The sequence below is a fragment of the Schistocerca nitens genome, chromosome 1 (genome assembly GCF_023898315.1).
Source record: "Schistocerca nitens isolate TAMUIC-IGC-003100 chromosome 1, iqSchNite1.1, whole genome shotgun sequence".
NCBI classification, from domain to species: domain Eukaryota; kingdom Metazoa; phylum Arthropoda; class Insecta; order Orthoptera; family Acrididae; genus Schistocerca; species Schistocerca nitens.
Genome location: NC_064614.1, coordinates 32,783,351 through 32,801,814, shown reverse-complemented (window position 1 = coordinate 32,801,814; position 18,464 = coordinate 32,783,351). Strand labels below are relative to the sequence as shown.

At 40.5% G+C, this 18,464-nt stretch overlaps 1 protein-coding gene across 1 annotated transcript in view; it reads left to right on the top strand.

Moving 5' to 3' along the window:
- The window catches only part of LOC126263057 (Down syndrome cell adhesion molecule-like protein Dscam2), a 551,657-nt gene that overhangs the window by 387,732 nt on the left and 145,461 nt on the right, over positions 1–18,464 (top strand). Inside the window, exon 22 of the mRNA XM_049960035.1 lies at positions 17,744–17,890. Within this exon, the coding sequence (XP_049815992.1) occupies positions 17,744–17,890 (147 nt within the window). The remainder of the gene's footprint in view (positions 1–17,743; positions 17,891–18,464) is intronic.

Genomic DNA, 18,464 nt, shown 5'->3' with positions numbered 1-18,464 from the left:
GTTTCCGTGCTTAGCAGTGGACCGATACAAGATATTGTAGCGGTACTGCGAGAGGAAAATAGACCAGCGAATGAATTTCTGCGCTGTACGTGGAGGTACAGGCTTGTTCGGATAAAAAAGCGATGTCAAAGGTTTGTGGTCTGTGATGGTGGTAAAGTGATAACCATACAAGAAATCATGAAACTTTGTAACACCAAATACGAGAGCCAATGCTTCTTTCTCGATCGGTGAATAATTTCTTTGCACAGACGAGAGCAATTTGGATGGAAAGCCAATAGGGCAATCGTGCGATCCATCTTTGTGCGCAAGCACAGCACCGATCCCAAAATCCGATGCATCCACCATCAAAAAAAGGGGCTTCTGGGGATCGAATGGCGTAAGGCAAGTATTGGAAAGCAACGCCGATTTCAACTGGCGAAAGGCGCATTCGCATTCCGTCGTCCAGATGAACGGAACACCTTTATGGCGTAAGCGATGAAGCGGAGCTGAAATGGAAGAGGGGTGTGGAACATATCGGTGATAATAGTAGATTTTTCCCAGCACACTCTGTAGCTGCTTCAAATTCTGCAGCGAAGGCAAGTCGTGTATGGCACGGAGGTGCTCGGGACTGGGATGTATGCCTTGCCATTGAGTACATGTCCCAGGTATGGCAAGTCACGAGCAAAAAACACACATTTGTCCTTCCGCAAGCGAAGACCATTTTGTCGCAAGACCTGAAATAATGTTCTGAGATTGGCTAAATGCTCTTCTTCCATCTTTCTGGAGATCACAATATCGTCCAGATAGTTTGCTGCAGTAGGGACCGACGCACAAACAGTTTGTAGATATTGCTGAAACAATGCAGGGGCAGATGCACACCCGAATGGCAGTCGTTTGAATCGATACAAACCAAATGCGTGTTAAGCACGAAAACGCTCTGGGATTCTTCGTCCACCGGTATTTGCAAGTACACATCTGCTAGGTCCAACTTCGAAAAATATTTACCCGGGCACAGTTTGTCAAAAAGATCTTCCGGGTGGGGTAAAGGAAAAGTTGCAATCACCACTGTTGCCTTGAAGTCCACACAAAGTCCGGAAGGTTTTGGCAAAATTACTAAGGCTGATGCCCAGAGAGAGCCTGCACACGTTCAATGACACCTTGTGATTCCAAATCGTGTAATGTTTTTGCGACCTCATCACGCAATTCGTGGGGAACATTGCGCGCTCTGAAAAATTTTGGTTGCACGTTTACTTTCAGTTCCAAATGTGGTTTATAGTTCTTAGTGCAACCGAGGCCCGGTGCAAAAATGTCTGCAAATTCTTCACATAGACGAGAAACACAGTCGGAAGGCACAGTCTGGTTCACTGACAGGACCTGATTTACTATAGACAAGTTAAACAACTGAAATAAATCGAAACCAAACACGTTCACTGCAGAAGAAGAACGAAGGACGTAAAATGACACAAGTTTTGTTTGTCCTTTGTATGTTGCAAGAAGGCTGCACTGTCCGAACACAGGGATCGCTTGTCCTGAATAACTACTTAACATTTGTGGCACACAACGGAGGTGTGCCCAGCTGTGTGTACGTGTCGTGATTGATCAGAGAAACTGCAGCTCCGGTATCGAGCTGGAATGGTATCACTTTGCCGTTAATGTCCAAGTCCACAAAACGTTTATTGTCCTGCTGACGACAAGAGCGACTGTCTCGTGCAACGTGAACTGACACTGGTACAAAATCACTTGCGACTTGACGGAAGTTCCGGCGATGTCGACACACACTATTTGTGGGACGAACACAGTCACTGTTAGAGAGAGTGGCACGGGGCAGAGTGGAATGCACTACATGAATTTCCATGGGCAAAGTTTCGCGAGCCTGAGTATCCTTGGTTCGATTCCGATTCTGGCGCGAAGCAAAGGGCCTGGAATGGTTTTGAGCTTCCAATCTGAGCTTCTTCTGGCAAACACTCTGATCATGCCTTTTTTATTACAATAAAAGCAAATAGCTTGGCGTGACGGGCAATTCTCACGCGAATGTCTAGTAGCGCACCGCGGGCAGGATTTGAGCACTGCATTTGCTTGCTGGAGCGGCACACGTGGCTGAGAGCCTGGCGGGAGCGACGCGGCCGGGCGCGAGGGCTGTTTACTGCTCTGTGCAGCTTGCCCAGCGGGCCAGTTAACCTGACACATGGCTGGTGAAGTTTCAAATGATTCCTGAGCAAAGTCAATTGTGTCCTGCCGATCCAATATGTCCATCACTTGTTGAAGGGAGGGATTGACTAGCTTCAAAATCTGTTCCCTTATACGAACATCAGAAACGTTCTGTGCAATTGCATCATGTACCATAGTATCTGAATAAGGGAGTCCACATTGACACCCAAAAGCACAATCCCTAGTAAGGCCTTGCAGGGTTGCAACCCACTCCCGATTAGTCTGACCTGCCGTACGTTTTGTACGAAAGAAGGTATACCGTTTCGCAACTACATTGACTGATTCTTTGAAAGATGCATCTAATGCAGACAAAATTTCTTCGTAGGACAGAGTTGCTACGTCGCGTCGGGGAAATAATTTGACTATCACACGGTACATGTTCACCCCGACTGATGATAACAAAAAAGGCTCGTTACCTAGAATTCTGTAGGTGGCGAGATGGAATCCAAATTGGCGTGACCACTCCATCCAGCTTTCCAGTGCAGCATCAAAAGGTCGAAAAGTTGGTGCAACTGCGTGTTGTGGCTGTGTTAGCGGTGGAGCAGCTGCTGCCGCATCATTTTGCATCGCATGTTGACCCTGGATGAGCTGTCCGAGGGCATCCAGTAAGGCCTGCGTCTGCTGATTTTGTAAGCGGTAAAATGCGGACAGTACATCTGGAGATTGTGGCGAAGCCATTACACATGTAAATCAGGGCAATATCGATAATAATGCGGTTTTGCCTTGACGCCAATGTTGTGATTGGCAATATAGCCAACACCGTTTTACTAAAGGAGGCCGAAATGCATGCGTTTTAGCTCACGCAGGCTGGCGTGAGGTCTGGAACATGACAAGGAAATTAGAATTTAGATAAATGGACGTAGCTGGTGGAATACTTAACTTTAATCCATTAATGATGAACGTCGGTCTTGATGGTACATGATTCACAGTATCAATAGTAACTGATAATGGCGCCTTCCTAGGTCGTAGCAAATGACGTAGCTGAAGGCTATGCTACACTATCGTCTCGGCAAATGAGAACGTAAGTAGGCAGTGAACCATCTATAGCAAAGTCGGCTGTACAACTGGGGAGAGTGTTAAGAAGTCTCTCCAGACCTGCCGTGTGACGGCGCTCGGTCTGCAATCACTGATAGTGGCAACACGCGGGTCCGACATATACTAACGGACCGCGGCCGATTTAAAGGCTACCACCTAGCAAGTGTGGTGTCTGGCAGTGACACGACATTTTGACTAACCACAGCTAACTTATTCCAGAATGCACATTTGTCGATGTTATCATCAATATGGTCCCAAACAGATTTTATAAAGTTTTCACCTTTATTCTGTAGGCTTACAGATAACTCAGCTTTACTGTTTGGATCATTTCCTTGCATGACATTAATGGAAAACTGCTTTGACTGGACTGCTATTCCATGACTCTCACTTACATCATCACATACATCACTTACCTTACCTACATTCACAAATAACTCTGAAACTTCATTATTCTTAAGCTCCAAAACTACCTGATACTCATTATCATCATACTCTTCCAAAATTACTTCAACAACAATATCATTAACAACATGAGTCTCATCACCACCAGAGTTGCACACCTCACCTACATTCATTTACAATAAGCTACCAGTCTCAGACTTAGCAACCTCAGTCATTTCACAACTGTCATTCACATCTACATAAAAAATACCACCTAAATCAGATCCAATACAGTTGTGGGTATTATGTGACATAGAGCCATAATAACGCACTTTTGCAGTCAATTGAACATTTACTTTACCACTGAACAAAGCGAGTACAAGAGAAGCTGTCGGACATGGCGTACAGTGAGACATAGACAGAGTGAACTTAAGTAAAGTCAAAGAACATCAGTTCAAAGACATGGCGCTTCACACCAGAGGTGCCACAGAATCCCCCCCCCCGCCTCCTGGCAGTTGGCAGTGCAGAGCACGAGGGCGAAGCTAGCTCACATTGACACAAAATTCTCGTGCCAGCACAGTGGATGAAGGTGGTGTCCGGCACGCAAAGTGGGCACCTTGGAAGCCACGTCAGACAGCTGCGCAGGTGGTAGGGAGTCGTCGGAGGCTGCGTTGGTGGCATCAGTGGATGAGGCGCTGGCACAGGCAGGCTGGCTGGCTGAGGGCATCGGAACGTGGCTCAGAGATGGACCACACCAGTTTTAATCAGAACACTGAAACCGTATTCGCGCATCCATTGAGTAGGATCATGACGGTCCATAAGTAAAAATTATCAATATACCATAATAGGATCACGAAAGTATTAACTCTGCAGCGTAATATGTGGTGTGGACCAGAGTATGGTGGTTGCAGGGCCTCCCGTACAGGGTCGTCTCGTTGCACGATGAATTCGCATGATGCCAGGTCTCTGTGTACAAACCCCGGCGGTGTGGAATGAGCACGAGGCAGGTTTGGATGGAGGCGAGCGATTTCATTAGCGCACAGAATTTTCAAAGTGTTATGATGCCCAGCTTTATGATGTACAGGTGGGCCATCTATGGTGCAGATTCTATGACGAGTGCCATAGCTGATGGCCAAAATCTGCAAAGGGTGTCAAGCAGGGAAGGGCGAGAGAGGGGGCTGTTGCGACGATGGTTCACTGACCGAAACAGCGTGAGTGGAGTGTCAGCAGCAGACACCAGTGGAGGGCATGGCCTAGCAGCCACGCGGAGGGAGGAATCCCATGAAGCGAGAACATGAGCACCCTGTAGATTCATCCACAACGGCACAGAAAAGGCAGCAGATGGAGAAAGGCTTGACACAGGAGCAATGTAGTGCAAAGATGCAGTAGATGGAAGTGTTGGTTCATCTTGTTGCGGCTCTGCAGACAGGCTGCTGCTCTTACTCCACTCGTGTGACAATTCAGCAGAGGCTCTGGCAATGTGGGTACGTAACACCTTGTTCTGTGGGCGGAGCTCATTGATTTGTGGGTGCACGGCCAACAGATCAGAGAGCTGTATAGTAATACACTCAAGTAGAGATGCACATGCGGAAAGAGTAGCCAAAGAGGCAGAGAGCAAAGTCGTGGTGAACTCGTTCGAGCACAGAACAGTAGAAGGAGATGCTTGGCGGCCTGCAGGTCAGACGCTTGGCGGCCTGCAGTTCTGGCGAAAGTTTGCAATGGTGCAGGAAGTCCAACCTGATCACAGGTTCATCCATGTTGGTGATGTGGAAAGTTCAAGGAAAGGTGGCGACTGGTGATAGGTGAAGTCATTGCAACAGCAGGCAGAAGGCAGTTGTGGTGCAGCCACGGGAGCGGGGGGGCTGATCTGGTAACCAGCGGGGGTGGAATGGCCGGTGCCATTACGAAACCAGGCGGAAGGTGATTGTGGTGTGACCATGGAGCAATGGACGTGGAAACCGGTGCGGTCGAGGTGACCGGCATCGCCAAGATGGCGTGCGGGGGGAGGGGGGTTGGGGAGGGGTGTTGTGATGTTGCGCATATAAGAATGTGTGACCCCATGCACTTGATTATTTGAATTATGGTTCTCAAATGTCATCAGCACATCAAACCAAACTGAAGGAGACTGTTTAGCTAAAACACAACATCCTTCACTTGATTGTCACTCACATTGTCACTAAGTGGTGTGCACTGTCTATGAAGTAGCCATTGTTGCGTAGTTGCACTCGACAGTGGCCATGGTGAGCTGGTTAAGGTTAAGTGGCCGCCGGCATGGCTGGGCGGAGGTAATTGTTCACTTTTAACCAGACACACATTAGGTACACTTGTATATTCGTGATCGGAGGCAAAGTCAATTAGGTATTCTACGCTTGGACTGGAAGATAGTGGTAGATCCATTGTTCCAAAGACAATGTTGACTGGCACATGAAGGTCGTTAATGATGAAAAGAAGCAAACAATTATTCCCGAATACACCACGATGATGTCGGGGTCACCACTGTGTGTATTACGTGGCATAGAGCTGTAATTACACACTTTTGCAGTCGAATGAGCTTTTAGTTTACCACTGAACAAAGCAAATACAACAGAAGCTGTCAAACATGGTGTGCAGTGAGACATAGACATAGTGAACTTAAGTAAAATCAAAGGACATCAGTTCAAAGACATGGCGCTTCATGCCAGAGGCATCACACAGTTATTGCCTGTTTTATATACAGTAGAACCCCTCTAATCGGTCACCTACGGGACCGGGACCATGGTCGGAACGAAAAAAAGGTCAGATTATCCGAAAAATCTAATTTTTATTGCAAAAAATATAAAAGAAAAACATTTGGTACGAAAAATTAGACGATTTAAGAAATAAAAGACGTTTGTAGTAACATAAAAAAGATGTTTTTTACACAGTGTTAAACAATATAATAACTAAAAAAGTCTACACACACTATAATATGTATTGGTTTTAAAAGGAAAAACGACAAACAAATTACAGTACTGTACTGTGCTTAATAACGTATTAACGATATGTACTGTAAACTAAAAATGTTTATAGCACTGTATATAAAAAGAAATTTTTTATAAAGAAATAAACTACTGTATGTATAAACTAAGAAATGATTATACTCTATGCATTGTTTTTACAGTAAAAACGAAAACAAATTACTTGGAAAAAAAGTCAGTGATACATTTTTGTTTAGCAGATGTGATTCTAGATTTAGCTGCAGTGTCCCCCCATTTTTTTTATCCACAAAACGTCCATTGGAGTTGAAGTTGGATTCTGCTCAATGTATTGAAGGGCGATGTCAAAAGCGTTTTTTGCATTGTTGTGTGAAATCCGGGTGGGGGGTCTGTCTTCGCCGTCCGAGTCCTCATTCACAGCTTCCTGGCTAACAGCGGCAACAATCTGGTCATCATTGAGCTCTTCAAAAGTGCCACAGTCTTTGTCACATTCGTTGATCCACACTTCAACTTCATTGTGCAGGGACGTTCAGCTCCAGAGTTTGTAGATCTTTAACGATTTCCAGTGCATCGTTGTTTTGCTCATCTTCGGTATGCCCATTTTCAGTCATAACTTGTGGCCAAAGCTTACGCCACTATTTCCGCAGTCTGTCAGGTTTCAGTTCATCCCATGCTGCAGCGATTGTATGGATAGCATCTTTGATGTTCAGGGATTTCATTGCCTCAAATAAGTTATGACCTCCTTCAGATTATTCCAAGATTGAGCTGATATACTTTCTGCGATATCTGCCTTTTTAACCATTCGATGACGCCCTGATCCATGGTTGGATGAGTGATGTCACATTAGGAGGCGGAAAGAGAGCTTTTATGTCCCCTTTCACCAAATCTTCCTCAGATGGATGTGATGGTGCATTATCCAACAGCAGTAGGGCACGAACAGGCAGATTTTTTGCTTAAAGTCTTTTCCGACCGATGGTACAAACTCGTCGAAACACCATGATTTAAAAAGGTTGCAGTCCATCCAAGCAGGAGTTTGATTGCAGTAATAAACCGGCAAGGAAGATAAGTTTATATTTTTGAATGCCCTTGGCTTCTTAAGATTTGCCAATGATGAACAATGGGAGCTTGTAGGTACCATATGCGTTGCTACAAGGAATGACTGTTATCTATCTTTTATAAGTTTCGTTCCTATCACGGATTCATTTGAAGCTGCGAGCGTTTTTGTTGGCAACATTTTAAAGTTCAGCCCTGTCTTGTTATACACTCGGCAGGGCAACAGTTCATTTTCTTCTACAATTTCTTGAAACTTAACAGAAAACTCCTTAGCAGCTGCGGCATCGGCAGATACTTTTTCAAGGGAAATAGAAACAAATCGGACACCATGACGAGTTTTCCAGCGATCAATCCAGCCTTCACTGGCAGCAAATTTACTTTCGGCTTCCAGTTTTTTGTGCAAAACTATCGCTTTTTCTTTGAGAATTGCCTCGGATATTGGAGTTCCTTCCCTTCTTTCTTGACAAAACCACATTCACAATGTGTTAGCAAGCAGTTCAAGTTTAGGTTTTTTTTAATGTTTTGTGATTCTTCACAGTGTATTCACTATCAATCGTAACTGCATAGGATTCAATGTCTTTCCAATCCTTAATTGTCGTAACACCTACATTCAATTCCTTTCCAATTTATTGGAGCGATTCTCCTTCGTCCAGTCTTTACAGCACTGCTAATTTTTCATTTAGTGAAAGAGTTACGTGTTTACGTTTGAATCCAGACGTTGAAAAACAGACAACTTTACACACAATGAATCTATAGTAATAAGTACTGTAGAGAGCACAGAATAAAGCAAACAACGACGTTTTTTAATCTCAACAAAGGATAAAACTGCACAGTAACGTACAGTACAACAATATGCACAGTGATCAACACCACAACAACGGCCTGACAGGCATCCAGTCAGTGACAAGCCGGCAAAGGCTCGCGAGCCTGAACATGGTCAGACTAACCGGAGTGACGGATCATCCAAGGTCGGATTAGAGGGGTTCTACTGTACATCAATAACACTGAAACTTCCCGGCAGGTTAAAAGTGTGTGCTGGGCCAAGACTCGAACTCAGGACCTTTGCCTATCGTGGGCAAGTGCTCTACCAACTGAGCTACCCAAGCACGACTCACACCCCGTCCTCACAGTTTTACTTCTGTTTTCTGACCAAGAGAAGAAATCATTAGTACACACTACATCAAAATTCTCATTACTCTCACATTCTGGTTTGTGACTAGTATCTACATTATTATAATTAAACAAAGTCTCCCAAAACTTTTGATGAAAACATAAATGAGAAATCTGATATTCATTCTGTTCAACTTCAGTTACCTGTGCCACATTATTAATACTGTTATTATTGTCTAATTGTAAGTGTAAATTGGGGGTCATGTACTTGTGTTTCCTCACCCCAAAACTGTGGACCTTCATTGAGGCAGACACCCATTTCCCAAATAGTTACCCGTACGATTGTTTTTGCTATTAAATTGCCCATAGTTATCCCCGTTATTCCTATTCTGCTGACATTCGAAATTTCTGTCCCTATTACCATTTTGACCCTGATGGAAGTTACCACTGTCTTTGTTTCTGAAGTTATTACCATTGTGATCTTTATCATTTCAATTATTATGGTACATGCTTCTTTCTACTGCTCCATCCAGCCTGTCAATATCTTACAGAAATTATACAAGGCAATCATCAGGTCCATGTACTAAATCTCAGTGCAATCTCTCTGGTAATCTCCTTTTGCGTGCATCAATCAATGTCATTTCATCAAATGGTCTGTCAAGGTGTGTTAATTTGTTACATTGATTCATACAAAGCTCTTTCAGTGTACCATCCCTATTCCTCCAATTTGGACCATTTAGAAATTAAATTTTAATTCTCCTTTGTTCTTCTGACCAAAATTTACTTAAAAAACTTTTTTCAAAACTTTGATATGTTTCTGACTGACTTAAATTTAGATTTACCAAAGACAAAGCTTCACCTTTAAGACATCTTTTAAGAAATTTAATTTTTTGATCGTGACTCATGCCTGATGCTAAACTATCTCTACACTGGTGCAGAAAATGCACTGGATATAAATTGTCTGATGAAAAATTTTTTATTCGAAGCAGTGGCTTCCTGATCAACTATGACATCATTAACATTTTTCATCTGTTGTGAAGATTGCACAACTAACTCATTTTCCAAAATAATAAATTTATTTTCTAAGACATTGAATTTTTCATTCACACATTTTAATGCCTCTGACAACCCAATTTTCAGTTCCGAAACCTGATTACTAAGTTGGTCTATTTAGTATTGTACCCTGTACATTTTACTTTTGTTTTCAATTTTTAGGTCATTTAATTGTCCTTGTAGTGAAGTAAATTTTTCAGTTAACTGATCATTAACTGCATGAAATTTGCTGTTGTTATCTGTTTTTACTTCTGTTAACTGATCATTAACTGCACTCAGTTTCACCAAAATCAGCTGTGAAGTGTCGGTTTTAACTGCTTCTTTACTGACTGCACTTTCAATTGGTTCAAATATGTCTAGGCTAGGTCCTAAAGCTTTCACTTCATCACTACTATCCTTGTCTCTATTCATTTTCCTAGCAATCACACAAGTACACCCAAAAAAAAAAAATTAATTTCACAAATAGTTTGTACTTATCTTTTCTGATGTCCTTCATCATAGTTGTAAATTCCTCTTTCAATTGATCTGGCCCGTCATTGTTGATAGTATCTCGTCACTGTTGATACGACTTTGTTGGGCAGCTCTTGGAATTTTATATCAACTGCAAATACACAAAAGATTGTCCTTTCTTCTTCTGCAACAGACAAAACTTTCTTATCAGTCAAAAGATCCCAGCTGACACTCACACTTGTAATCTTACCCTCCCACACATCACCATTAAATTTCTATGTCTCTGCAAAAAGTTTAGAAAGCTTCAAGAAACATAAGATGTACAAAAGAAAACTTTTTACTCATCTTCATTTTCTATTATTGTTGTTGGCTGCAGTTCTTGCGTCTAGGGGTACATTCTTAAGACTGTAATTTTGATTTTCCAGGTTCCTGTTGATTGGAATGATATTTGAAGATTTTTCTGTTTTACTCTTGAATTTTATTTTTTGTCACATTTTTCAATATCACATCAACTTTACAATTTCCAATTCAAAACACAAATGCACACTGTGAAAATTATAAGTACCTCTGTTTCTATCAGAGGCATGTCCACCACTCCTTACATTCTGTAGTACTCACAATATTCCAAAGAGTTTACAAAACAAAATAGAATTAGATTAGGAAATGTGACACTTAAAGTAGTGGATGAGTTTTGCTGTTTGGGGAGAAAAATAACTGATGATGGTCAAAGTAGAGAGGATATAAAATGTAGACTGGCAATGGCAGGGAAAGTGTTTCAGAAGAAGAGAAATTTGTTAACATTGAGTATAGATTTAAGCATCAGGAAGTCATTCCTGAAAGTATTTGCATGGAATGTAGCTATGTACGGAAATGAAACGTGGATGATAAATAGTTTAGACAAGAAGAGAATAGAAGTTTTCGAAATGTGGTGCTACAGAAGAATGCTGAAGATTCGATGGGTAGATCACATAACTAATGAGGAGGTACTGAATAGAATTGTGGGGAGAAGAGAAATTTGTGACACAATTTGACTAGAAGGGATTGGTTGGTAGGACACATTCTGAGCAGATTCAGAAGGATGTACATTGCAGTAGTTACTCGGAGATGAAGAAGCTTGCACAGGATAGAGTAGTATGGAGAGCTGCATCAAATCAGTCTGTGAACTGAAGATCACAACAACAACAACAACAACAACAACAACAACAGGATTTCATAGGCAGCTAGCTTGCCAACCTCACCAAGGGTTGTGAAGTCTGCACTGATAGGTGTTTTTGCAGCAGTTACTTGCTCAGATGTAAAGGCCAGTCAAATGAAAACAAGATGGAGAAAAATGTTTGCAACTATCTACACAACCATAGTTGTACCCAGGCATGTACCTCTTCATCCAAAGGAAATTGATGGGTGTGAATGTGTTTCTAAGGGCTGCAAAAATATAGAAACTACATCAGAAGAGATTAGGACTGTAAGGAAGAAATGTAAGGGCCTCTCAGTGAAACATCTGTATCATAGTCAAAACAGCCCTGGCAGTATGTGGGCGAGTATTATCTTGCAACAGAATGATGCTGTCTGTCATTCCTGTGTGTTTGGGCTTGATGATGCATTTCAGTTTTTGCAAAGTATACATTTACCATTATACATTAACTGAAGTGTTCCATCGTGTCCAAATGCCCAGGAATGTTTATGGACAGCATCATTCTATTGCAGGATAATGCCCGGCCACATGTTGCCAAGGTCTTTCAATGGTGCTGCAGAAGTTTCACTGGCAAGCCCATACGTATCCTCCACACAGTCTCAATCTCTCACCAAGCAATTTCCATGTTTATGGAGCCCTTAAGAAAGACATTTCTGGCTGTCAATTTACTTTGGACAAAGAGGTGCATGCTTCAGTACAATCATGGTTCCATAGGCAACAGCAAACATTTTTCTATGAATGTAAAAAATGGAATGCCTGCAGCCATCTTTTTGGTGTTATTTATAATACAGCTTCCAGTTTTGGTGATTCAATACAGTATCTTCAGCTTGTATGCATAAACAGTATTGATAGCATCATCAACTTACCAACCATGCAGTAAAAAGACAGATTAAAAATAAAATAAGAATCAAAGACAATACTATACAAGTGAATTTACAGGCACATCCAATGTCACATGCCTAAAATAGAATTATATACAATATACCTTAAAGATTTTCCACTCTATACATTGTACAAATGTAGTGTTTATTAATAAAATAATATTTAATTGTGAAATATTTAATTAATGATTTTATTAATAAATAGTACATTTGTACAGTGCATAGAGTGGAAATTTATGATGGTATACCACATGTAATTCTATTTTGGGTATGTGACAATTGATGTATCTGTAGGTTGTAACAAATGATTACCGTAAATTCACTTGTATAATATTTTCCCTGATTCTTATTCTGTCTCTTATTTGCATGGTTGGCCAGCTGATGAATCTTTCATTACTGTTTATGCATAAGGGCCTGAAGATGGCTTATTGAATCACCAAAACTGGTAGCTGTACAATACATAACATCAAAAGGATGACTGCAAGTGTTCCATTTTATTACATGAGTGAACAGCCAAAGTCTCTCAAACCTTAAATTAGAAGGAATTGACATTCTTCTCTCACAGTGGGATAAATGCATTAACAATTATGGCAATTACTTTTAGAATAATATGCAGTTTGCTTACTTTTTTCCATCTTTCTCATGTTCATTTGACTGCCCCTTACATTTATATAAATCTTGCAGAGTATTGTCTTTTTTCCATTTTTATGAATGGGTGTTGCGTCAGTATACTTTATCTTTCACATTTGTTTCAAGGTTATTGAATCTAATGATGTAGGGTTCCCTTTAGAGTACATGCTATACATGCTAACTTATATTTATTTTTCTCACTGAATCCAAGTGAAGGAATAACCAAACCATGTAACTTTTCTACCGCAGCATTCTTGTCCATTATCTTCCCACATTTTTATTTGCTCTCTATCTTCATTAGACCCAATTGAGAGGATTAAAAGTCATGAGATCTCTATCCTTCTCTCCTTTCTGGTGCCCTTAATCCACCCAATTGTGGGTCAAGATGGATATGGTTCATCTCCAGTTTCCTAGGGACCAACCATACCCCTACACAGTCTATTATTATAATGGGTTTGCCACTACCAAAGGCATTTTAAAATTACTCCCAGCCCCCCTTCCCTCTCTTTACTGTCCCAGGCAGGATTCCATGTACCCCTTGTGCCTGCATTTAGTGTAATCACATGGTCAAATGGGACATCATTTTTCAAAGTGTTTGCACATCATGTATCTGAGATGGGACAGGGGAACCAACCTAATGTTTACCTAGATGGATGTGGAAATCTGTATAAAGACCACACGCAAGCTGACAGGCACACTAGTCTCCATTGTTAACCCACAAGGAGGATCTGGGGCCGGCACGCGTAGAATCAGTCTGAATAACAGTCCAAGATATTATGCACATTCTGCCATTCAAGACTGCAGATGTTAGTGATATTTCTAATTTCTAACAACTGCAACAGAATAGAAAAAGAACTCATTTATAGTTTGTAACTGTTTTCACAGTGTAGCATTGCCTCACTTAACAGTCATGGATGACAGACCAAAGTATTGTCATACACAAGACTACTGAAACTGTTAATTTCATCTGTAAACTATTATTTATTACTACCTTTCTTTAAACATATACATGCAATTGATATCTTCATTTTGCTTAGTTACACACATACAGGTACAAATACCTATATATATTATGAGAAAAATATTGTGGTATATAATAGGCCATTATTATTACATTATAATTTCTTCAAAAACAGACATTAAATATTCAGACACAACATATATTAATCAACACTAGTAATCAAGATCATCTTTTGAAAATATTTTAAATTTTTCTTTCAAATAAAATGTTTTTTGTTGAAACAAATTTTGTGACTGTATTGAGTTTTCTTAAGTCTGGATGCTGGGATATCAACCTGCAGTTTTTAGCATGTGCCATGTTGATGAACAGGCTGTTGTACTTCATTATTTTGTTGGTTTTTCTCTGTGTGCTAAGCAATTCAGAATGAACAGGGATGTAGCAGTTTCTATTTTCAGTTTTTCAAAATACAGGCCATAAGGCGCTTAAGAAAACTCCATATGACAAGTGGTTGTGGAGAAAGGTATACTTGGCATTGAGCAATAATTTATCACTCCCAACACAGTACCTCAGTTTATTTCATAAGTATGTAATATCTGCTATCTTTGTCCACAGATATTCAGAATAACATTTCCACTTTAATTTTGATTCAAGATGAATCCCAAGTAGTTTAGTAGAAGCATAGTCATTGTCATCGTCTATAATTTATAAACTGAGTGGAACATTTACAGTTTCCTCATGACCAACATGCAGTTCATTTCTTCTAAAACCTGTACTGGCCACTCAAAGATGACATGTATTTTGAAGCTTTAATGTTGTTAGATCTTAACAAATGTGGCATCATCTGCATATAAAGTGAACTTGCACAATGCTACTGATATACAGGGCATATCAAAAAGAATCATCTGATTTTAAAAAAATCATAACTATTGTGTTATTTGAGATATGTGAATGAACAGTGTACTGTTGGAAAGAGCAAACTGTGTAGTTTTACATGGTTCCCACTGGGAAGCAGCAGTTTGTGCCCACTTCAGTCCTAGGAAAAATGGCGTCAGGACAACAGAAAGTGTTTTGTGTTCTATGTTTTGCACAGTGCAGATCAGTAATAACTGTTCAGCCTGACTTTTGTATTAGCTATGATGTGGATCCTCTTACAGCACAGAGCATTAGATGATGGCATGAACATATCTGAGAAACAGGTTGTTTGTGTAAAGGCAAATTGTCAAGCTATCCCTGAGTGTCTGACACAGATGTCGAACACATCCTCCATAGTTTCAGGAGTCCACAGAATTCCATTTGCCGTGCAGCTCGACAACTCAACATGCTCTCGATTTCTGTCTGTGCATGCTGTGTCGATGTTTAAACATGAAACCATACAAAATTCAGCTACTGCAAGCTCTTAATGAAGGTGGTAAACAATAACATGTGAAGTTTCGTAATATCATTCTTGGCAAGATGGAGGATGACAGCTTTCTTCCATGCTTGGTGTTTAGTGACAAGGCAATATTCCATTTAAATTGAAAGGTGAACCATCATAATGTGAGAATGTGGGGTACAGAACAACCACATGAAGTTGTACAATGTGAGAGGGCCTCTCCAAAATTTAATGTATTTCATGCAGTTTCATTCGAAAAGGTGTACAGTCCATTTTGCTTTGCCAAGAACACTATTACACAAAGCACTTATCTCGATATGCTTGCAAACTTTCTTTTCACACAGTTGGAGACTGATTTGAACAACTTCATTTACCAACAGGATGGGGCACCACCACACTGGCATCTGGAAGTGTGGGAATTTTTAAATCAAAGGATTACTGAATGATGGATCGGTTGCATGGGACCAAATGATTCAACCTGACATTACTGGCCTCCAAGGTCACCGGGTCTGACTATATTTGATTATTTCTTGTGGGGGTTTATAAAAGACTCTGATTATGTGCCTCCATTACCAACAACAATGAATGGACTGACACATCACATAATGGCAGCTGTAACTCAGGACATGCTCGCTGCTGTATGGGAAAAATTTGAATACCACATTGTTATCTGCCATGCATCTCATGGGGGGCATATTGAACACGTATGAAAAAAACTTTTTGAGTTTCACATTCATCAGAAAACAAAATTCATTGCATATGTTTATTAGATTCAGAAATATAGACATGCCAAATTGGATGATTCTTTTTGATATACCATGTACAAGAAAATATGATGTAAGTGTTATATTTGTGGAGGGCCTCAGTTGCTTCCAATATATTATGTATGCAGCAATTATCAAGAATGAGGAGAGTATCTTGTAGATCTATACCAATATTAATATAATATCAAGGCTTCTCTTCTGCTTCATGTTCATCTGCAGAAACCTGTAAATAACTCAAAGCCAGATGGTACATACAACTGTAATTGATTGCTCTTAGCCAATATTCATTGATACATAATACAGACCTTTTTGTTTACATCTAACAGAACGTGCTAAGATCATCCATTTTATAAGGGGCAATCAAAAAGTTTCTGTTTGAAGATCATACAGTCCAGAATCAGTATGCCAATTAGACAAAATTGTCTAGAGCATTGATGCAATCATCCCATTGATGCAGCAGACTGAAGATATCCATTTGGTAAAACAACATGTCCTGCCACATGAAGAAGTCTGAAACTGCCTGCTGCCTATCCTCATCCAAAAGGAATTGTCAACCCTTCAAGGCCTTTTTAAGGGAGAGATCAGAACTATTGAGCAGGTGCTCGAGTGTCTCCCACTTGAGGTGGCATAACTTGTGCATTACAACATTTGTGATAGGGGACATGTGTTATCAGGAAGCAGCAGCACCCCTTGTCACACCAGCTTTTGTCACTTGCAAAAATGCACTCAAGGAATAGGTTACCTGCAGCAATGCAATGCATCAAGTGTTACAGACAAACAGCCACAGATGAGGCTGGTCTTCCAGATTGACTGACCTCTTGTGCTAAGTTGCAACCACCACAGAACTTAGCGCACCATCCCCTAGTGGTGGTTTTTCAAAGACATGCTGCCCCACACACATTTTCACTCTCTGGTAGATGTGTACCAGTGTTTGTTCTTCAGCAGCCAAGAAAAAGATAGCAGCACATTGGTCCTGCTTGGACACATTTGATAATAACGTTACCATAGTTCGCGTTTCCACACTTACCACATGCATGCCAAAAAGACACGAATGCCATACTAATCCCTTGCCAACATTTCGATGCTTATATACCCACATTGGAGTTGTACTGTGTTACATATATGTTGTGACAATGCCCTCAAACAGAAACTTTTTGATTCCCCTTGTATTTTTTAAAGACTTTTGTTTCTGCTTCAGCATTTTGTTGACAGGAAATCAGCAACTTTATTAAATTAAATTTCATAAACTGTTTATTAATGAATCTACCAACAGTTGCAGGACTTTTATTTGGTGACTAGTTGTAAACCTTAGGGGTTCATTTTCAAGCCTGGCTTACTGAGGCTGCATATGAAAGTGGCAACACACACTGTATAAAATGTTTGCAGAGTGAATGTCACAATCCACATGTGCCTCTTAGCAGTTTGATTTTATTTACTAAAGAACCTCTAAGGTTTGAATTTAGTCGCCAAATAAGGGTACTGCAACCATTGACAGATTTGTTAATAAAAACTTTTCGAAATTTTAAAGATTTGATATGATGGGTGTGGTAGCAAGCATTCAAGGAATAGTCAAAAGTGCATGAATACAAAACACAGTCTTTCCCTCTGACCAGTCATGAGTTTTGCTATCAAACAGTTTTGTTTTGCATACATAATTTTAAATTTCTTTTCTTTTGAGTGAAAATTTGGAAGTAGATAGCATGGTTATTTCTTTTTGCAGTTCCAGAGGCAGCACCACAGGAAATGGCGTGTTATCCTTTGTCATCACAAAGTATGAAAATCAGTTGGTCACCCCCTCCTGCACAACAGCATGGAGGCATTATCCGAGGCTACAAACTCATCTACAGACCAGTTATTTCTGACTCCAGTGAGAAAAACAGATTTTTTTGTTGTGATGATGGGTATCTGGAAAGTGATTTGGAAAGTTAAAGCAAATTTATTAGAATATCTTAAGACTACACTTTTCTATAATGTGTCTTAAATTTTCACCATTTACATTTAAGTAAATATCAAATCTCTTAACAACATGACAAAATCCCTCTGAATTCTGCTGTCTGAGATTGCAGCCAGCCTATGACAGCATCATGATGTTTTTAGGGGTCATAATGTTGGGAGCCAAGCCACTTTTTCATGTGCATGAAAAGCTGGAAAAGAGTTGGAGCTAATTGGGGTCTGTTGGACAGATGTTCAAAAATATCCTATTTGAACCAATGCAACTGTTCTTGTGTTTTCCAAGTAGTACATAGTCAAGCATTGTTATGAACATTTACTCTTCCACTCGTAACTAAACACCACCACTAGTAAATGAAGATGAATCAAATATAAATGGAATTTTTGTTCCTGAGCATCAACAGTTGGTAGGACTGGACCTGTGCTTCTTCTGTTATTGGGTAGGGCCATTAGGAGTGGGGAAAGCTGGCCGTTACATACTTCCAACAGCT